This window comes from Schistocerca americana, chromosome 2 (genome assembly GCF_021461395.2).
Source record: "Schistocerca americana isolate TAMUIC-IGC-003095 chromosome 2, iqSchAmer2.1, whole genome shotgun sequence".
NCBI lineage: Eukaryota > Metazoa > Arthropoda > Insecta > Orthoptera > Acrididae > Schistocerca > Schistocerca americana.
In genome coordinates, this window is record NC_060120.1 from 98042400 (window position 1) to 98062724 (window position 20325).

Sequence of the window (20325 nt, forward strand, 5' to 3'; positions counted from 1 at the left end):
AGAGATCATCAGAGGGAGTGTAAGAAGTAGTGGGCTAAGGTAAAGAACTGCAGCCTTGGCAGCAGCATTAACATCCTTGTTTCCTATCAGGCCGACGTGACCAGAAACCCATATAAACAATACAGTGGCTCCATCAAGAGTGAGCAAGTGACAGCTTTCCTGGACCAGTTGCACTAAGGGATGAATGGTTTACAGCACACACAGGCTTTGTAGGGCACTGAAAGAGTTTGAGTAGATGACGCAATTGAAAAGCCTGTGTCACCAGATGTACACCGTGGCCTGATACAGGGCCGAGAGCTCTATAATAAATAGTAAGCAGTGTTCCGGAAGCTGATACTGAAAAAGATTGGTGCCAATGACGAAGGCACACCTGACATCACAGTCAGTCGGAGAGCCATCAGTGTGCACAAAGGTACTGCCACGAAGTTCCTTGTGAAGGTCATAAAACTGAAGACGATGGAGCGAGGCTGGAGTAGTGTCCTCAGGAAGCAAATGAAAGCCAAGGTGCACACGGGCCCCCGCATGAAGCCAAGGTGGTGAAGAGTTCACAGCAATCAGGAAAGGGGCAGGTAGCATGAAGTTAAGCTGCCAGAGCACGAGCTGAAAGCGAACTCCAGGGGGTAACAGAGAAGAGGGATATGTCCCATACTGGCGATCATAGGAGTCATCAAGGAAGGTATAGGATGTGTGGCCATGCATGGCAGACAAACAGCATGTATATCTGCTGAGGAGAAAGTCACGGCGGTAGGACACTGGTAGTTTGGCAGCTTCTGTGTACAGACTCTCAACCAGGCTAGTGTAAAATGTACCACTGGACAAACAGATGCCATGATGGATAGTACTGAGACAGCATAAGAAGGATGGATATGCAGATGCATAAACAAAACACCCATAGTCTAGTTTTGAATGGATAAGGGACCAGTACAAATGGAGGAAGTATGACTCAGGACAGGTAGGACACTGAGGGCCTCGTACAACAGGCCGCCACGTAAGACACATGGGATGACCAAGAAAGTTTCCTATTGAGCATGAGCCCCAGGAATGTCATAGTTTCAATGAATGGAAGAGCAATAGACCCAAGATGTAAAGACAGTGGAAGAAACCAACTGTGTGGCCAGAAATTAATACAAACAATTTTGTCGGTGGAAAAATGAAAGCCATTGTCGCTGCTCCAACAGTACAGATGATCGAGGCATCGCTAAAGATTCCACTCAATGAGACAGGTCTGCAGAGAACTGCAACAGATGGCAAAAATGTCAATAAAAAGGGACCTGGAGATGTCCAGTGGGAGACAGGCCAGTATAGAGTCAATGGTGATAGCAAAGAGGACAACACTCACGATGGATTAGATTACTTTTTCGTTCCATAGATCCGTGCTGAGGAGATCCTCGTGGATGTGGAACATGTCGATTTTTTTTAAGCAGAAATAACAATACTAATAGTATGAATATATACAATACATCATTTGTTTCTATTAAAAAATTCGTCAATGGAGTAGAAGGAGTTGGCCACTAGTAAGTCTTTCAGGCTCCTTTTAAACTGATCTTTATTTGTAACTAAATTTTTTATGTTTACTGGCAAATTATTGAAGATGTGTGTTCCTGAGTAGTGGACCCCTTTTTGAACTAAAGTAAGTGCTTTTAAGTCCTCGTGCAGATCATTTTTGTTCCTGGTATTGTATGTATGAACTGAGCTGTGTGTTGGAAAAATAGATATATTATTTAGGACAAATTTCATTAATGAGTAAATATACTGAGAGGCAGTAGTTAGTATACCCAGTTCTTTGAAGAGGTTTCTACAGGACGTCCGTGAATTTACTCCACAAATAATACGTATTACACGCTTTTGGACTCTGAAAACTTTTGTTTGACTTGAAGAGTTACCCCAAAATATTATGCCATATGACATTATGGAATGAAAGTAGGCAAAGTATGCAAGCTTTTTCATTTTTATGTTGCCTATGTCTGCTAACACTCGAATTGCAAATACAGATTTGTTAAGGCGTTTCTGCAGTTCTGTGGTGTGCTCTTACCAACTGAATTTATTATCAAGTTGTAATCCCAGGAATTTAAGACTGTCAACCTCTTCTATCTTCTATGCATATGCTGGGTGGAAACTGTAGTGTTAGCAGTTAGCCAACACTACGAACACTACCTGAGTGAGGAAACCGATATGCACGCGTTAACCCACGCAGGCTAGAGATAGGTCTGAAACAGGATACGTAATGAATGCTATAAAGAAAAGTACGTAGCTGCTGGAATACTTAACTTTAATCCATCATTGTTGTACATCGCTCTTGACGATACAAGTGAGACTCTGTAGATACATGCAATGTTACTAATGGCGCCTTGCTAGGTTGTAGCCATTGACTTAGCTGAAGGCTATTCTAACTATCTGCTCTGCAAATGAGCGAGGCTTCGTCAGTGTGCATCGCTAGCGAAGTCGTCCGTACAACTGGGGCGAGTGCTAGTAAGTCTCTCGAGACCTGCCATGTGGTGGCGCTCGGTCTGCGATCACTGACAGTGGCGACACGCAGGTCCGACATGTACTAATGGACCGCGGCCGATTTAAAGCTACCACCTAGCAAGTGTGGTGTCTGGCAGTGACACCACAGAAACCTCTTACAGGTTCTGAATTGCATATAGTGAGTCTTTTCGAAGTTTAATGTCAGTGAGTTGGCTTTGAACCATTTGTTAATAACCATGAAAATATCATTAGCAGATCTTTCTAGAACTACACTTGACATACTATTTATTGCAATACTTGTGTCATCTGCAAACAAAACGAACTCTGCTTTTGGCAGTGTAACTGATGAGAGATCATTAATGTACACAAGAAAAAGCAATGGTCCTAAGATGGATCCTTGTGGGACACCACATGTAATTTCTTCCCATTCTGATGATGACTTAATTCACTAGTCCCTTGCACTGACACCCTTTGTTTCCTGTTAGTGAGGTATGACTTGAACCATTTTGCAGCACTGCCCGTGACACCATAGAATTCTAATTTACTTAAAATGATGTTGTGATTCACACAATCAAATGCCTTTGACAAATCACAGAAAATACCTGCTGCTTGTAATTTGTTATTTAATGAATTAAGTACATTTTCACTGTAGGTGTAAATAGCCTTCTCGATATTAGAACCCTTCAGAAATCCAAACTGTGTTCTTGATAATATGTTATTTGTGGTCAGATGGTTGAGCAGCTGCCTGTACATTACTTTTTCTAAAATTTTTGAGAATGCTGGCAAAAGTGAAATCGGTCTGTAGTTTGATGGTATCTCTTTATCCCCTTTCTTGAATAGAGGCTTAACATCTGCATATTTTAGCCAGTCAGGAAATGTCCCAGTTATAATTGACTGGTTACACAAGTGACTTAGAATTGTGCTAAACTCACAAGAACATGCCTTAATTAACTTTGTTGATATTTCATCGTACCCACTAGAATGCTTTGTTTTTAAAGATTTTATTATGGAAGTTATTTCTTTTGGTGAAGTGAGTGATATACTCATGTACTTGAAGCTATTTGTGAATGCTAGTTTCAGATATTCAAGGGCATTATTTACTGATCCTGAAAGTCCCATTCTATCAGTAACGGATATAAAGTACTTGTTAAATAGATTTGCCACACTATGCCCATCAGTTACTAATGTGTCATCTACCCTTAGTGCTATTAGCTCCTGTTCCTTTCTGGTTCTACCCGTCTGCTCTTTCACTATATCCCATATTGTTTTTATTTTGTTCCCTGACATTGCTATCTTCTTCTCGTAGTGCATTTGTTTAGACGTCTGAATTACTTTTTTTAATGTTTTACAGTATTCCTTGTATTCAGCTAAATCATCAGCATTGGAGCTATTCTTGGTCGACAGATACATTTTCCTTTTTGTCTTACAGGAAATCTTTATTCCTTGTGTAATCCACGGTTTTATTATAGACTTCTGTTTAATTTGAGTAACTATTAGAGGAAAACAGTTTTCAAACATGGTACTGACATTGTTCATGAATGTGTTATATTTTTCATTCATGTCATGAGCACTATAAACATCTTTCCAGTTCATACCTTTGAGCAGTTTTCTGAAACACTCAATTTTTGGTTGATTGACTACTCTCCTGTACTCAGATTTAGCAGTCTTGATAATCTGCTTAGAATTTACATCTAAAACAAGGAGCTGCATGTCATGATCTGACAGTCCATTTATAACAGGTTTTATGATATGATTTTGTTCCTTTGATTTGTCTATAAAAATGTTATCAATGGCTGTCCTTGAGGATTTAGTAATCCTAGTTGGAAAGTTTACAGTGTGAGTTAGAAGGAAAGACAACATTACTAACTGCAGTGAATGTTTACTGGAAGATTGCATTAGAAAATCTGTATTAAAGTCACCAGCAATCAAAATTTCTTTGTTTCTTCCTGTTAAATAACCCAAAAGAGCTTCTACATGATATAAGAATAGATTATAATTTCCTGCAGGTGCTCGGGGACACCGTTTTCCTGGATAAAGATGTCTGACATGGCAGAACTCACAAGTACCTTGAAAACTTGGACTTTTAAAAGATCCTGAAGGAAACGGGGCATGCAGCAATGGAAGCTCCACACATAGAGAGTACAGAGGATACCAGTCCTCCAGCAGATGCCATAGGGATTTCTCCAAGAAACCATTCATGACATGGGTTGATAAAGTGACGAGATGGTCAACTGCAGATCAGCACACTCGAAATCCGCACTGTGCAGTGGTTAGTAAACTGACAGACTGGAGCCAATATGCCACTCGGCATGAATTATGCGTTCTCTCATCTGGCAAAAACAGCTTGTGAGAGAAATGGGGTGGTAGATAAAAGGAAGGTGTTTATCTTATCAGGCTTAGGAATGGGTATGACAGTGGTTTCACGCCAGCATCTGGGAGACGTGCCCTTTGCCCAGATGCGGTTGTACATACGAAGGAGAAAGTGCTTGCTCACAAGAGGAAGGTGCTGCAACATGTGGATGTGAACATAATCTGGCCCTGGGGCGGAGGATCAGGATGAAGTGAGAGCATGACCTAGCTCCCTCATCCTAAAGGCGGCACAGTAGTACTGATGATTCTGAGAAGAGAGGGGTATCTCTCAAGCTTTCTTCACTCATTTCCAATGGTTGAAGGCAGGATGATAGGAGGAGGAGCTCGAAATCTCTGCAAAATGGGGGCCCAAGGTGTTGGAGATAGCAACAGCGTCCACTATGACATCGTCTATGTCAGGCCGGAAATTGGGGAATGGACCTTGGTCCCAGAGAGCAGTCAGATGTTGGCTCATATGACAGAAGAGAACTGTTAAAAGAACTAGTAAATGAAATCCAGCTAACTTTTTTTGTTATTCCGAGGAGCACGACAACACTATGCATGCAACCATTTATAATGAATGCAGTTTGTCATCGTAGTATGACGGTTAAAAATATGGAAAGCACGTCTCCGTGCATGAATGGCATCACAGCATGTATCAGTCCACCAAGGGACCAGAACACGGCGCGGTAAAGAAGTGCGAGGAATGGACTGGTCTGCAACAGTAAGCATAAATTTTGTAAGATATTCTACATGGTCATCACGGCTGACAAAATGTTGTTGTCAAAGGTCACAAGGGAGGAGTTAAGCCTCCAGTTAGCCTTACAAAGCTGCCATTTGGGTGTGCACATAGATGGGGTAAGAGTCAGCAATCGGATGGCACATGGGAAATGGTCCGTCGAGTGTGTGTCAGAGAGAATGGACCACTTGAGATGATGGGCAAGCTGGGCAGTGAAAAAGGAGAGGTCTGAATGGGAATAGGTGTGAGTGGAGTCCGAAAGGAACATGGTTGCTCCTGTGCTAAGGTGATTGAGAATGTCAGCCAAGATGGCATCTCGCTGATAGATTCTGGGAGAGCCCCACAAGGGATGGTGCACATTAAAGTCACTGAGCAGCAGAAATGGGTGAGGCAGTTGCCCAATAAGCTGGAGGAAGTCTGCCCGGGTGACACCAGATGATGGAGGGATGTAAATGGTATAAAGACAAAAGATCAAGTGAGGAACGAAAATGTGGACCGCAATAGCTATGAGCCGGGTAGTCAGGGAGATGGGCTGACTATGATCACCATCCTTGATGAGCAGCATGACCCCTCCCCCTTGAGATGAAATGCCATCCTTGGGGTGAAGGTCAAAGTGGACCAGGAAGAAATGCGAGAACTCAAAGCGGCTGAGGACACAATTTTGTTTCCTGGAGGCAGAGTACAAGAGGATGCTGCAATTCTAAGAGCAGCCATAAGTCTTTTTTGTTGGATCGAAGGCCATGAACATTCCACTGGAGTAGAGTCATGATGAGGAAAAAATGAAGAGGTGTCACCTCAGCGGCTGCTGAGTGCCAGTCTTTGAAGACTCACTGTTACAGGGCAGGGGGGCAGGAGGAGCCTGCTCCACGAGGTCTACAGAGACATCGGTATTCCCCCCCCCCCCTTTCATTCTGTGGAGTACAGGGCAGAAAAACGGTTGGTGGTGTGCATCTGTGACATGGAGGTCAGCCGAGCGAGGGTATCACGTGGCTACAACGTCGAAGAGGATCTCCAAATCAGCAAAGGAAAAGACTGTTTTGTTTGATTACTTGGAGCCTTCCCAGTTGGCAGAGGAAGACTCAGATGTTTTTTGGCTGTGGGGACATAGGAAGTCTTCGCAAGAGTATTCCTTCTGTCCTTTCTGGTCTGCCGGTTGTGTAGCAGGAGACTTTGTCCCATGAGGCATAGGTTTGGTGGCTTGTTGCACAGCTGGAGGAGGAGATGGGGACACTACCATGGCGCTGGGCGATTTCACAACCGTGATGCTAAATTTGAGGCCACATGTCTGCGTGGCCATGTCTTTCGTGGAGCAAGATGTAGCAAGAACAGTACTGTATGTACCAGATGGTAGAATGCAGGGCTTCCAACTAGTCAACAACTTGCGAGTGATTGGGTAAGGCACTTTTCCTTCACCCGGTCTCTTGGACAGCCTGCTCATTGAGATTCTCGGGAGGTGGGGGCATAGTTTCCATTGCAGTTGATACAGTGAGAAGAAGGAGGTGGACACTTGCCCTTGTGAGCATCCCTACCACAGGTTACACATTTGGCCAGGTGTTGACAGGATTCTCGAGTGTGGCTGTAATGATGACACTGGTAGCAGCGCATCAGGTTTGGAATGTACAGTCATACTGTGATAACTTTGATCTCTGATGGAAGGAACCCTCTACTAAAAGTGAGAAAAAGAGTGCATGTGGGCACTGAGGATGCATTTACTATTTTCACCACCTGATGGACTGCAATGATACCCTGATTAGAAGTACATTTGGATTTCTATCTCAGTCAGACCACTGAGCAGCCTAGTGTAAATAACACCACGGGAAGAATTAAGCATCAATGGACCTCAGCACGAACAGGATAGATGGGGAGGAGCGAAGCTGCAAGCAGTTTTTGTGCTTGAGAATCAGTAGTAGTCTCCAAAAGCAACGTGCCATTGTGTAAATGAGAGCAGAATTTGACAGGGCCAGCAATTGCATCAATTCCTTTCTGAAAAATAAATGGATTTACTGTGACTGATCATCTTCAGTACATGAAACCACAAGGAACAATGGTGCAGCTGCGAAGGTCTTTGATTTGTTAGCCTCATTCCAATTATGTTTAGTAGACACAGACTGAGATGATGTTTGGCTCAATGCAAGGAAATCCCCTCATGATTGCCAGTGTCGCCGATGGCACACTCCTTCCAACTGGGAGCCCCCCTCAGAAAGGAGTCCACAAGCCTTATGTGGGTGTTCATACCTCAGGTCACACCTACTGAAAACCTGACAGACACAATCGGTAATTAAGGAGGGTAGCAGCTCAGGCAATCACCCCTCCCTGGCTCTGGCCTTTACCAAGGGGTACGTGCAAATCTTACCTGTCAACCCAAGTCTGAGAATTACGCACTACCCAGTCACCTGTTGCAAGTCAGATTCTTGGGCTGTTCTTCAAGAGCGCACAGGGAGGAAGAAGAAAAAGACGAAACTCAAACGCCAAAGTGGAGGAAGGGTACGAGAAGGGGAATGAAAAAAGAAAGAAGGGACAAAAGACAATGGAGAGACTATTCTGATATCAGCGACTAAATTTGCAGAACACATTTCCAGCAACATCCCAGACGTTCCCCAAGAGAGGGGATAAAGAATAGCAAGAGGATATACATGCACCACGGAAACAAAAAGGTGCTGGAAAGGCTGGGGTCTTGTGGTAGCGAAGCACAAAATCGCCAAAGAGTGGCGAGACCCCTGGGGGCTGAAAGTGTGTGCATTGTCTACTTTAGAAGAAGGCTTGTTTAACAGTCTTTTTGTTGTGCCTGCCTGCAACTTAACATAATACTGTCATTATTCCACTCTGGATTTTCCACTGTTTGATTTTGTGAATAATAATTTAGGATGAGGAATTGGATTTGTTGAAATCACAGAGTCTAGGGATAGATTTAGCTGTTGTGAACCTTGTTACACCCTTTTCTGATATGTCGTCCAAAGATGTGTTGCATTTGTGGAGGATCTCCTGCCATCAGCTGACACAGGGGGTTGGTCAAACAAATAGTTACTGCAAATAGCAAGACTGCACACTGTCAGATATATGTACAGTATTTAACAAAAATTCCAAATATAGCAGGTGAATTAAATAAAAACTTAGTTTACACAGGAATTCATATAACATTCTTAGAAAATGGCTTCCTAAGATTACTGACTGAAAAAACCTTTGTGATACTGACAAGCAGGGGACTGAGTCAACAATTAAATTGCTGAACACTAAGGACTCTCATGGACAATGTGTAATATCCAGGATACTAAAGTACTATGATGCATATGTTAAGCCCTTAAATTACCCACATTTGTAATTTTCGCTTTAGGAATAGTCAGTTTCTTCAATGACAAACTACTTCATAGTGAAATTGCTTTACAAAAAGGGACAATGGGGTAATGTAGACAATTTTAGACATGTTTGTACTTCCTGTGTTACACTGTTGATTATGCTAATATATACCCAGCACCTGTTGTCTGCGTACGATATGTGCAAATTTTATTTTATTTATTATTTTCTGACATTAATTTCATGTACAGACAAGTTACATGACCTTAAGTTGGCCCTATGGAACTAGACACGTAAAATAAAAAGAAGTACAAGCATTACACATGTTTGTGACAATCCATTAAGTTTGTAGGAGACATTCAGTTTGGATTCTTTTATAACAACAGTACTTTATCAATAAAACTTCCTTCATGAACGGGCAAATTGTATTTTTGGTTTGTCTAAGACCATTAAAAAAATGTTTATGTGGCATATGATTCTGAAGTATGTCCCCTTTGTGATACAAAACACATTTATAATTCTGCAGATGAAGTGCAGAACTTCAAGCTAAAATTAACTTACCATACTGTTCTGTTCAGCAGCTGGAAGGGTTGAAGCACGATGAAGTTGACAAATCTGCAGTAAACAATCACTCACTTTTGCATAATTGAGAAGAAACAGGAACTGCCTTTTCTCCTGTAATAATAAGATTTCATTTTATTGGATTTACAAAATATATGTGCATATCAAAACGCATCAGTACTTTGCTCTTGTATTTGACTCACATTTTTGAACGTATATGGCGCCAAGATATTTCTTTCCAGCATTTCTATATACTGATTGCATTCAATCACAATAACATTATTCTGCGCTGATATCCTGTAAACATACAAAATTATTTTTCAGCAACAAGTAACCATTTAAACACACACACACACACACACACACACACACACACACAAATAGTGGCAAGCAGAAGTTTTTATTTCATTTAATGAGACATTCTCAGTGCAGAGAAGACCTATGAATTGATAGAAGTATGGAATTTTACATCATTTTACATTACCAATGGTGCTATTTATTTAATTAATAATAGAAGTGACAATTTTAATATTATGATAGCTTTTAGCAGTTAATATTCTCTTTTATGAAATGGAATGAAATTCTACTTGAGAGACACAATTACACAGCAGACAATCACAGTCAGAAGCCTGGAGACAGTCAGGACAAAAGTCCTGAAAAATGATCACCACTGAAGCAAACAGAAAGCTACTTTTGAACATAATGAATAACAACAGTGCAACATGCAGGTACAATTATTTGCTAATACTGGGCTGTCACAAACTGAAATTTAATTCTTCTGGAGGTACAGTCAAAGATAAGTGAAGATTGGAGAAAAGGAAGATGATTATGAAGGCTCTCTCTCTCTCTCTCTCTCTCTCTCTCTCTCCTCCACATGATAAGAAGTAGATACAAATGTTGTGATAAAGGTGGGGGGAGAGTGGGGGTAGGAGTGAGAGGGCGAGAGAGGGAAAAGAGGTGGGGGTGGGGGGTGCCAGTTTATGAAGATCATTACAGGGGAAGCACAGTTTCAGATTGGGTGCGCAAGGGGCAGAAAACTAGCTATGGTCTTCACAGAGAAATCATTCTGTCATTTGCTCATTTGCTTTAAGACTGAGAGAAGAGGAGGAGAAATTATGAAGAGAAGGTTCAATGCAGCTAGCAAATGGGAGGAACTGTATAGCTAATGGATGAGGAGAGGGCAGGGTTAGGAAAACACAAAAGCTTCCTCCTTGAAGGAATTTTACGCATAATGAAAAGCATAAATAAATTTAATCATTTTAAAGATATCCAATAATCCTATAAAACTGAGATCATATTCCAAATAAAATGTGCCACACAACTCGTGTGTGATCTAGTGGCAAAGTCATTTACTTCTCTCTCTCTCTCTAACACACACACACACACACACACACACACACACACACAGCCCCCCCCCCCCACTCCCCCCCCCCCCCCCCCACACACACACACACACAAATTGATTTCATTGAATCAGCATTGTAGCTCAATTGGGTTTGTATCAATTGTATCAAGTGGTGTGGACAAGTGGAGACAGGAGGTAGATATTGGGAAGGAGGGTTGGAGAGAAGTGCTATATCCACAAATAGCCAGATATCAGTGCACACATCAGAACCCAGGAATGAAAGCCCAGAAGCTGCAAGACAGAATGACCACCTGTGGAAGGGAGTGTGGCTCCAAATGGTAGCTGAGCTAAACAGCTGACAGGGCACAGGACCCAGACAAGGGCAAGACCAAAGCAACCTATGTAAATATTGTCATGCAAAGTGGAAACCTTCACCCCAAGAATGTCAACAAGCCAAGAGGAGAGAGGAGAGAGAGAGAGAGAGAGAGAGAGAGAGAGAGAGAGAGAGTCCCAATTGCGACCAGAGAGCAAGACCAAGGGTCAAGTGAGGTGGTTATCCAATAGTCCACAATAAAGTTATGATGATAACCAACAATATCAGATGCGAGTACAGAAATGACTGACCACTCGCTAGGCATATTTATATTAGCCGTGAGGCCAGTATATTCATGTGGCAAGATAAGTAACGCACTCATGCTCACGCACAGTGCTGCAGTGAGACTGTGCCCTCTAATGGATATCTAGGTCAATTGCCAGAGGTGGGCATCCGACTTACGCAGAGATGGATACCAGAGGAAGTGTGCCTGACAGATTTGAAGGAGAGGCAGAAATTGCACAGCAGAGCAATGTGACTTTGGTGGGCTAGCTCTAGATAAGGCAATTCCTTGGACCACACAATGATGTGAATGAATGGAATGTTTAGGGGATATAGAACAGAGGAAGAGGGAGAGACTGGAGAGGGTGAGTGTTGAATGAGTGAAGGGATGGAGGTCAGTGGGTGACAGAGGCTAATGGATATCAAGGCTAAGAGGACTGCAGGATTGAAGGGAAGGAGCCACGTGGCTTGGATTTCGAAACAGCAAGTGAAGTTAGGTGGAAAACCCTGCTCTTGGTCACAGTTTGGTGTTGGTCAGTCATTCAGGTGGACAGCTGGTTGGTGGTCAAGACCACATAAAAGGTTGTGCAAAAGGCAGTATGGCCTTATGTGGTTATAGTAGGGGACAAGTGTTTGTAAACTAGATATAAAACGTAAGGCCTGTCGGTGAAGGTCTTAGTAAGACATAAGGGGTTGCTCAACATTGCAGATGTGCTGTCAATGGGTGGTTTGACTGTATGGGAGAGACTTTTTACTGTGGAAGTATCAATATGCATGTAATGTCAGTGTTTAGTGAGCTCGATATGGACAGAGGTTTTTTAAGGGGCCATCAACACAGTGGAGATCAACAACAGGAAGGTGTCATGCTGGGCTGAGGAGAAACAAGAGAGAAGGTGTTGAGACAGTGGCAACACGAGCACAGAGTGTCTTGGTCCTGAGTCCAGATCATCAAGATATCATCAATGAACTTGAACCAGGCACGGGGTTCCCTTACTTGGTTCAAGTTCATCGGGTGTGTTTTATCTTCCAATTTCATATCATCAACACAGTCATATGGACATGTGAATGGTGCATAAATTATGGACTATGGAGCTGGTGCAACAGTTGTTCATCTTTCACTGCTCAAACTGCAGTTCCCAGCTACATCCTGGACCTATCTTGTCTACGATGTATTCTGCACTACCCAGTTCTTCCAGTGGACATTCTACAATGGAAGAACTGGGTAGTGCAACAGTCATCACAGACTACATATGCATTATCTATGAGCTGGTTATCAATTTGGGCTTTGCACTTGAACGCGAATAGTTCATGGTCCAAAACGACTTGTGTTCTACTGTTAACATTTGAACTGAGGTTATTACAGTTTGTGCTTTGTTATTTTGTGTAACACTGTGTAATACAATGAACAGTGGCACAGTGCAAAAAGAACAGCATGCTTCTCTTTAAATCACATACTTACTTAGAAAATACATTATTGTTCCACTCGTCTATTTTGGTGCATTCTTTGAGAGGTACTTTTATGAGAGGCTTCATGATATCTTTAGGTTCAAAAACAATGGATTTGGAACACATCTTAAGACGACCAATATCTTTTCTGCTTTCAATTTCTACTTCACTTGCATCAGAATGAAACATATACGCACTGAAGTCTTCAAAATATATTTCTCCTGGTTCCAAAAGAAGTAGCGAAAATCTGAAACATTCACAAAAACAGAACACACATGAGACATTGTTAGATAATATTGCTTGTAAGTGTTACCCAAGTATTACTTAAAAGTAAATATATAAAAGAGGATATATTAGTTAATAAATGTGAGAAAATTTGTCTAGGGCAAGTCACATTTTTTTGGAGATCTATTAAAAGAATAAATCATTGTACATTAGTAATATTAAGCTTTCCATTGCTAATACTTATCCTTCCACATTCCTTTTTCTCATTTTAACTCCTTTACACACTCTGTTTACAACTTCAGTTTTTCTGGAAACTTTTAAAAATGCAGTTTCTAAACTGATATGAGGCCAGATAAAGAGCCGACAATAGAACAGCATAAATTACATTTTGTGACTGAGGGACCGTTTATGTGGAATTTCCATGTTATCCGTTCCATAACACTAAGCACTGGAGTTTCTGAGCGGTCTGGATAAGACTGGTTGTTGTTCTACAACAACATATCCTTTCATTTAATCCCCAGTCATTTTGTTTCTGAGTCTAATGTAACTCCAAGCTTGTCCTTAGTCACAATGTAATTCAGATAGTCATTACCTTCTTCACAGTATCATATTAAACACAGTAAAGAATTTCATATTCAAAACTCTGCAAGGTTTTCTCTGAGAAAGCATGTGGTTCAGCGAACATACAGTTTGCATAAATTCATGCTATCTCACATTTTGTTGAATAGGAAATCTGTGAAAAAGGCACAGCTCTGTCATGGAAAATCAATATCACTTCTGTCTTCTACAGTCATCTGTAATTACAGACACTCATCCACTCAATTCCTCATCCTTCCCATTGGACAGCGCTTCACTGAATTTTTGTACATGTTTCCGTACTCACTGACCCCCTCTTGGTCTGCTCACCACAGAAACCACAAATTTGGTAGTGAATGCCAGTGGGTAACAGTTCATGTTATTCAGAAACTACAAGACTGTGTACATTTCCCATAGAGTAAGCATATAGATTTTCTTGTATATTACTCCAGTTCACTGTCAAGTGTCACTTGTCTGTCACGTCTAATAGTGATGTTTCTGTCATGCTGGCAGGTCTGATTACTTAGTGTACTTGTACTATTTGATGAGAATTCCAAGATGAAACTACACAGCAGTTATGGGGTGAATACAGTTCTAATGGTGATCCAGGAATGTGTTTAAAGAGAACGAGTGATTACTTACACCTCCAGAACAGTTGTCAAGTATCAGAAGAATGACTCCATGACTGAGAAAGTGTGTCTTGCAGTTGATTGGGCAATCAGTAGTTCACTTGGTAGAAGTGTTGGCCAACTGTTGCAGGATGGACTAGGGTCAGGTTACCAGGTCACAAGCTTTTTTAAACCTAGTGCAAGTCTGGGTCAGGTGATAGAGTTTGTAAGTTCACTTTGTAAAGACTTCGCAAAGGAAAACACCATGGTAATAGAGGGTGGGGCGGGCAACAGCATAGATAGGAACCCTAGTTATTCAAACGAGAGTGACCTGGTAAAGCTAGCATCAGCAACGAGACATACTGGTGTTAGGCTTGTGTCTGTTCTGAGGTGCCATGACTGGCCTCATTTAAACTCTTCTGTTAGGAGAGTTAATTTAGAGGTGGAACGACTGCTTGGATCAGATATGGGGTCTCATATCGGTGTGGTTCGTGTTGACCCTATCAGCAGGTGGGACTATACTAGGCATGGCCTTCACCTCAACAGGAAAGGGAAGGGAAAACTGTCTGGGCTAATAGCAAATAACTGAAGGGGAGGCACTGTCACAAATGGTAAAGTACCAGTGGTTATAAGTGACAGATCAGCAGTTTTTTAGGGTTGGGAGAGCAGAAACTAAAGATCTTCAGAGAAAGGCTGAAAATGACACTCACAATGATAACATAGGTAGCCATAAAGCAAATTTTAATGTACAAAATCCATGCAGACAGCCTCTGATTGAAACTAAAGATATTCAAAAATTGGCAGGAAAATTAGGTTCATCCAGCTGTAATTCAACCAGTGCACAAAATCAGTTATCACTATTGCATCAGATTATCTGAGGACTAACGGTTAAGCTTAGTGAGTTGTTTACTTGCATTGAAAAATCAGAGTTGAGCAAACCAGTTGATATAATCTGCCTCTCTGGGCATCATATGACCACTGGTATAGATATGTCAAAAGTTACAGGGTTCAAGTTAGCTTCTTATTTCTGTAGAGAAAATATGAAGAAAGGAAGAGTTGCCATATTTGTCAGAAACTGTTTTGATTTCAAGACCATTGATATTAACAAATTTTGCTCAGAGCAGCACTTAGAAGCTTGTGCAACAGAAGTAGTATTTCATAATAAGTCCTTTATAATAGTAGGTATATACAGATCACCTTCAGGAAATTTTAAACTCTTCATAAAAAATCAGGAAGCTCTGCTGTCCCATCTCATAGTTAAAAAAAAAGAAAAAAACAAGGAAATAGTGGTTGCTGGGGATTTTAATGTGGATTTATTGAAAAGCTCTGTCAGGGAACAATTATTGCAGTCAGTAACATTATCATTCAATTTAGTTCCTACTGTAAACTTTGCTATGAGGATACGTAAATGCTCTGAGACTGTTATTGATAATATCTTTGTAGACAAATCTAGGGAAAAAAGTCATATCACAAAAGCAACAGTAAATGGGCTATCTGATCATGACATGCAGCATCTTGTGTTAAATGCTGAAACTTGTCATGATAAAAAATCTATTAAATCTGGGAACATGAGGGGTAATAAATAAGACAAAAATTGAGAAATTCAGGAAACTGCTCAAAGACATGGACTGGATAGATGTTTACAATACATCTGACTCAAATGGAAAATACAAAGCATTCAATAATTAATAGAGTTGCATCCACTTTTGAAAATTGTTTTCCCCTAAAGGTAACTCAAATCTAACAGAAGTCAAAAAATAAACTGTGGATTACACAAGGAATAAAGAGATCATGTAGGACAAAAAGGAGACTGTATGTACTATCTAGGAACAGCTCTGATGTTAGGATTGTAATGTATTACAAAGAATACCGCAAAATATTGACGCAAGTAATCCTGAAATCGAAGCAGCTTTATTATGAGAAAAAGATAATTACATCAGGTAACAAAATAAGAACTGTATGGGATATTATGAAGACAGAGACAGGTGGGGCCAAAAAGGAACAGGAACAGATAGCTCTAAAAATAAATGAGACTTTGGTAACAAGTGCATGTAGTGTTGCAAACCTCTTAAACAAGTACTTACTGACAGCTTGGGGTCATCAGATTCAGTGAACAATGGAATGGAGTATCTGAGACCAGTCTTTAAAAATAACTTCAGTAAAATGGAAATGACACACACATCTCCCAAAGAAGTAGCATCCACTGTAAAATCTTTATAATCTAAGTATTCCAGTGGGTATTATAACATATCAACAACAAAGTTAATTGAAGAGTGCTCATGTGAGTTGAGTTCTGTCTTAATTTATTTGAGTAATCAATCCCTTATCAGCGGAACATTTCCAGACTGGCTAAAATATGCTGAAGTTAAGCCTCTTTACGAGAAGGGGGATAAAGAGATATCATCAAACTATTGACCAATTTCAGCTTTCTCAAAAATATTCGAAAAGGTTGTGTTCAAGTGTCTACTTAAGCATCTGACTGCAAATAATATATTGTCCTAGTTACAGTTTGGATTTCAGAATGGTTCTGATATAGAGAAAGCTACTTACACTTACAATGAGAATGTAGTTAATTCGTTAGGTAATAAATTAGAGGCTACTGGCATTTTCTGTGATCTGTCAAAAACCTTTGACTGTGTGAACCACAGCATTCTCTTAAGTAAATCAGAATATTATGGTGTCACCGGCAATGTTGCGGAATGGTTTGAGTCTTATCTATCTAACAGGAAACAAAGGGGGGTGTTGTGAAACACTTGTGCAGTAAGCAGTCCGTCTTCATCTGACTGGGAATTAATTACATGTGGTGTTCCTCAAGGTTCCATCTTGGATCCATCGCTTTTTCTTATGTACATTAATGACCTCACATCTGTTACATTGCCAGATGCTAAGTTTGTTTTGTTTGCAGATGATACAAACATTGCAATAAGTAGCAAGTCAAGTACAGATTTAGAAATAGCTGCTAAACAAATTTTCACTGGCATTAATAAGTGGTTTAAAGTTAATCCACTGTCATTAAATTTTGAGAAGACCCACTATATGCAGTTCAGAATCTGTAAGAGATTTCCTTCCAGCATGAGTATAACATATGAAGACATGCAGATCAAAGAGGTTGACAGTGTTAAATTTCTAGGATTACAACTCGATAATAAATTCAGTTCGAAAGGGTATACCACAGAATTGCTTATGCACCTAAACAAGTCTGTATTTGCCGTGAGAATGTTGTCAGATGTAGGAGATATAAATAAAAAAAAATATAAAAAAAACTTGCATACTTTGCTTACTTTTATTCTATTGTCATATGGGATCATATTTTGGGGCAACTGATCAAACTGAGCCAAAGTTTTTATGGTGCAAAAGTGTGTGATAAGAATCATTTGTAATGTAAATTCATGAACATCTTGTAGAAACCTATTCAAGGAACTTTGTGTTCTAACTGCTGCTTCTCACTATATTTATTCCCTAATGAAATTTGTTGCAAGTAATACATCTCTATTTCCAACCAATAGCTTAATACATACTATCTATACTAGGAATAAGAACAATCTACATAAAGACCTAAAATCACTTACCTTGGTCCAAAAAGGTGTCCAATATTCAGGGACACACATTTTCAATAAATTGCCAGAAACCATTAAAAACTTGGTTTCAGATACACAGTTTAAACAGAGTTTGAAAGACTTTTTGATAGGCAACTCCTCCTACTCCATAGACGAATATCTTAACAGAGACTGTTAAGCCAGCTTAAGTAAAAATATCTGTTAGATTTCAGTTTTGACAACACTTGGTGACAACAGTCAAAATTAGGTATTTTTTGTATGATAAATTTATTAATAGTGCATAACAATGTTTCATTCTGACAGTGTGTTAATTCTGTAAATATTAGCTGTTCCAGTTTAGTGCATTGTATTAACCTATGTCGACTATCTCCTGACAAATGATAAGGGTAGTACATATTACATTCTAATGTTTTATGTTATGCTTTCCGACACGTTCCACACCCACGAGACTCATCTCTATTTTTGGGTCTATGGAATAAAAACTGAATCTAATCTAAAAATCTAATCAATAAGTTCCGACTTTATTTATATAGCAGACCATACACTGCCTTTACCAAATACTCCCTCGCATCACTGCACTAATGAACACTTCACCTGAACAAAGGAGAAAGTTTAATGTTACTGAAGACTATAGAGGCTTTACAGAGGAAAAGATGTCAAAGGAGATTTGAGATTAATTGACGAAGTACTGTATAAAAGAAATTACGACACAAAGGGATGGAAATGGTGGCTCATCATCCCAGCTTGTTTACCTGCAGCTCCAACATCTGGCATTAACAAAGATCCTTGATAGGATCAGAAGTTCTCAGTCTTGTTTATGTGTCTTTTGATTATCCAACACCTCCATGATGTGATCAGTTGTTAGCATTACTCCTTAAAGTATCTTTGTTCCTCCATGAGTCTCCAATGCCATACTTAAAAAGAAGACCTTATAAGCCACTTCTACAATTTGTCACAATATCTGGACTCAAGGATTCCAGATAAAACTAATGTTCATATTATGCAGGTTTTTGCATTTTCAGTACATAAACTGCTAAGAGTGTTCAGTGAAATCAATAAAGTTGCATAAATGATTATGATGAAACAGCAGATAAGAACAGCAGCTGAGTAGTACACACGAATGTAAATCATGTAAGACCTAACATATCTTTCATTTTGCCTGTTTTTGTAGTGGTGTTCAGTACAAAAACTGATCTGATGCAGCTCTCCATGCTACTCTATCCTGTGCAAGCCTCTTCATCTCTGAATAACTACAGCAACTTACAACCTTCTGAATCTGCTTACTATATTCGTCTCTTGGTCTCCCTCTATGATTTTTACGTCTCACACTTACCTTCAGTATTGAACTGATGATCCTATGATGTATCAGAATGTGTCTTATCAACCAAACCCTCCTCCTAATCAGGTTGTGCCACAAATTTCTTTTCTCCCCAGTTATATTCAGTACCTTCTCATTAGTTACATGATTTACTCACCCAATCTTCAGCATTCTTCTGTAGCACCACATTTCAAAAGCTTCTATTCTCTTCTTGCCAAAACTGATTATTGCCCATGTTTTATTCCCATACATAACTACACTCCATACAAATACTTTCAGAAAATGACTTCCTGACACTTAAATCTACACTCGATGTTGACAAATTTCTTTTCTTCAAAAATGCTTTTCTTGCCATTGCCAATCTACATTTTATATCCTCAGTTTTGCCATCATGAGTTATTTTGCTGCCAAATATCAAAACACATCTACCACTTCAAGTGCCTCATTTGCTAAATGAATTCCCTCAGCATCACCTGATTTAACTCAACTACAGTCCACTATCTTTGTTTTGGTTTTGTTGATGTGCATCTTATGCCCTCTTTTTCATTTTGCCTATGATCCAGGATATCAGAATGAGGTTTTCAGAAAATGACAATATGCAGAGAAGCACTTAATTTTGTTGTATGGTTAATCTTCTTCACAGATGTATCAACTAAGATGTCGAAGCAAGTATGTTTTTCTGAAATAGAATGACATACCTTTTTAGCATTATTCAAAAGCTCTTGAAGAGATAAATACAGTGTATAACACTTGTTAATTTTGTAATTGAAAATTTTTGCAAAGGCACTAAAAAAGTTGAAAAGCATGACGGCTGTAATTGGCTACTGTGGTGTAAGTAGTGTTCAATGGGGCCCTCATGACAGTCTCCATCATTATATGTACTAAAAAGATAGCCCTGCACTACTAAGATAAAATGTATTTACTCTCGACCATACTTTATTTGGCATATGCATACATTCAGATACTGATATCATCTCAGAAGGGGCTTGATAAAACTATTTCAAATGAGTATGTCCTCATATGTAAGTGATTGCTTTTCTGGCAAAAATTGAATTTTTGTGACTTAAGTTTTCCTTTTACGACTGCTCTGTGGCTGCTTACTTGTCACTACTGAAATGGAGGCATTTCCCACCTGCCCATTCTCCTTAATGAAGATGAGTCCTAGGAGAGTCAAATGAAGGGGCTGGCAGGTTATTTACTGTAGCATTTCACCCTATCCAGTGATCAGGACTGGTGATACTTTTGCTGA

General features: G+C 40.0%; 1 protein-coding gene across 2 annotated transcripts in view; it reads right to left on the reverse strand.

Moving 5' to 3' along the window:
* LOC124589612 (protein FAN-like) overlaps window positions 1–20325 on the reverse strand; it is a 201822-nt gene that overhangs the window by 159241 nt on the left and 22256 nt on the right. For both annotated transcript variants that reach the window (XM_047131569.1, XM_047131568.1), the window contains exons 2-4: window positions 12806–13039; window positions 9610–9703; window positions 9407–9520 (exon numbers count right to left, since the gene is read on the reverse strand). In XM_047131569.1, the coding sequence (XP_046987525.1) occupies window positions 9407–9520; window positions 9610–9703; window positions 12806–13039 (442 nt within the window). The remainder of the gene's footprint in view (window positions 1–9406; window positions 9521–9609; window positions 9704–12805; window positions 13040–20325) is intronic.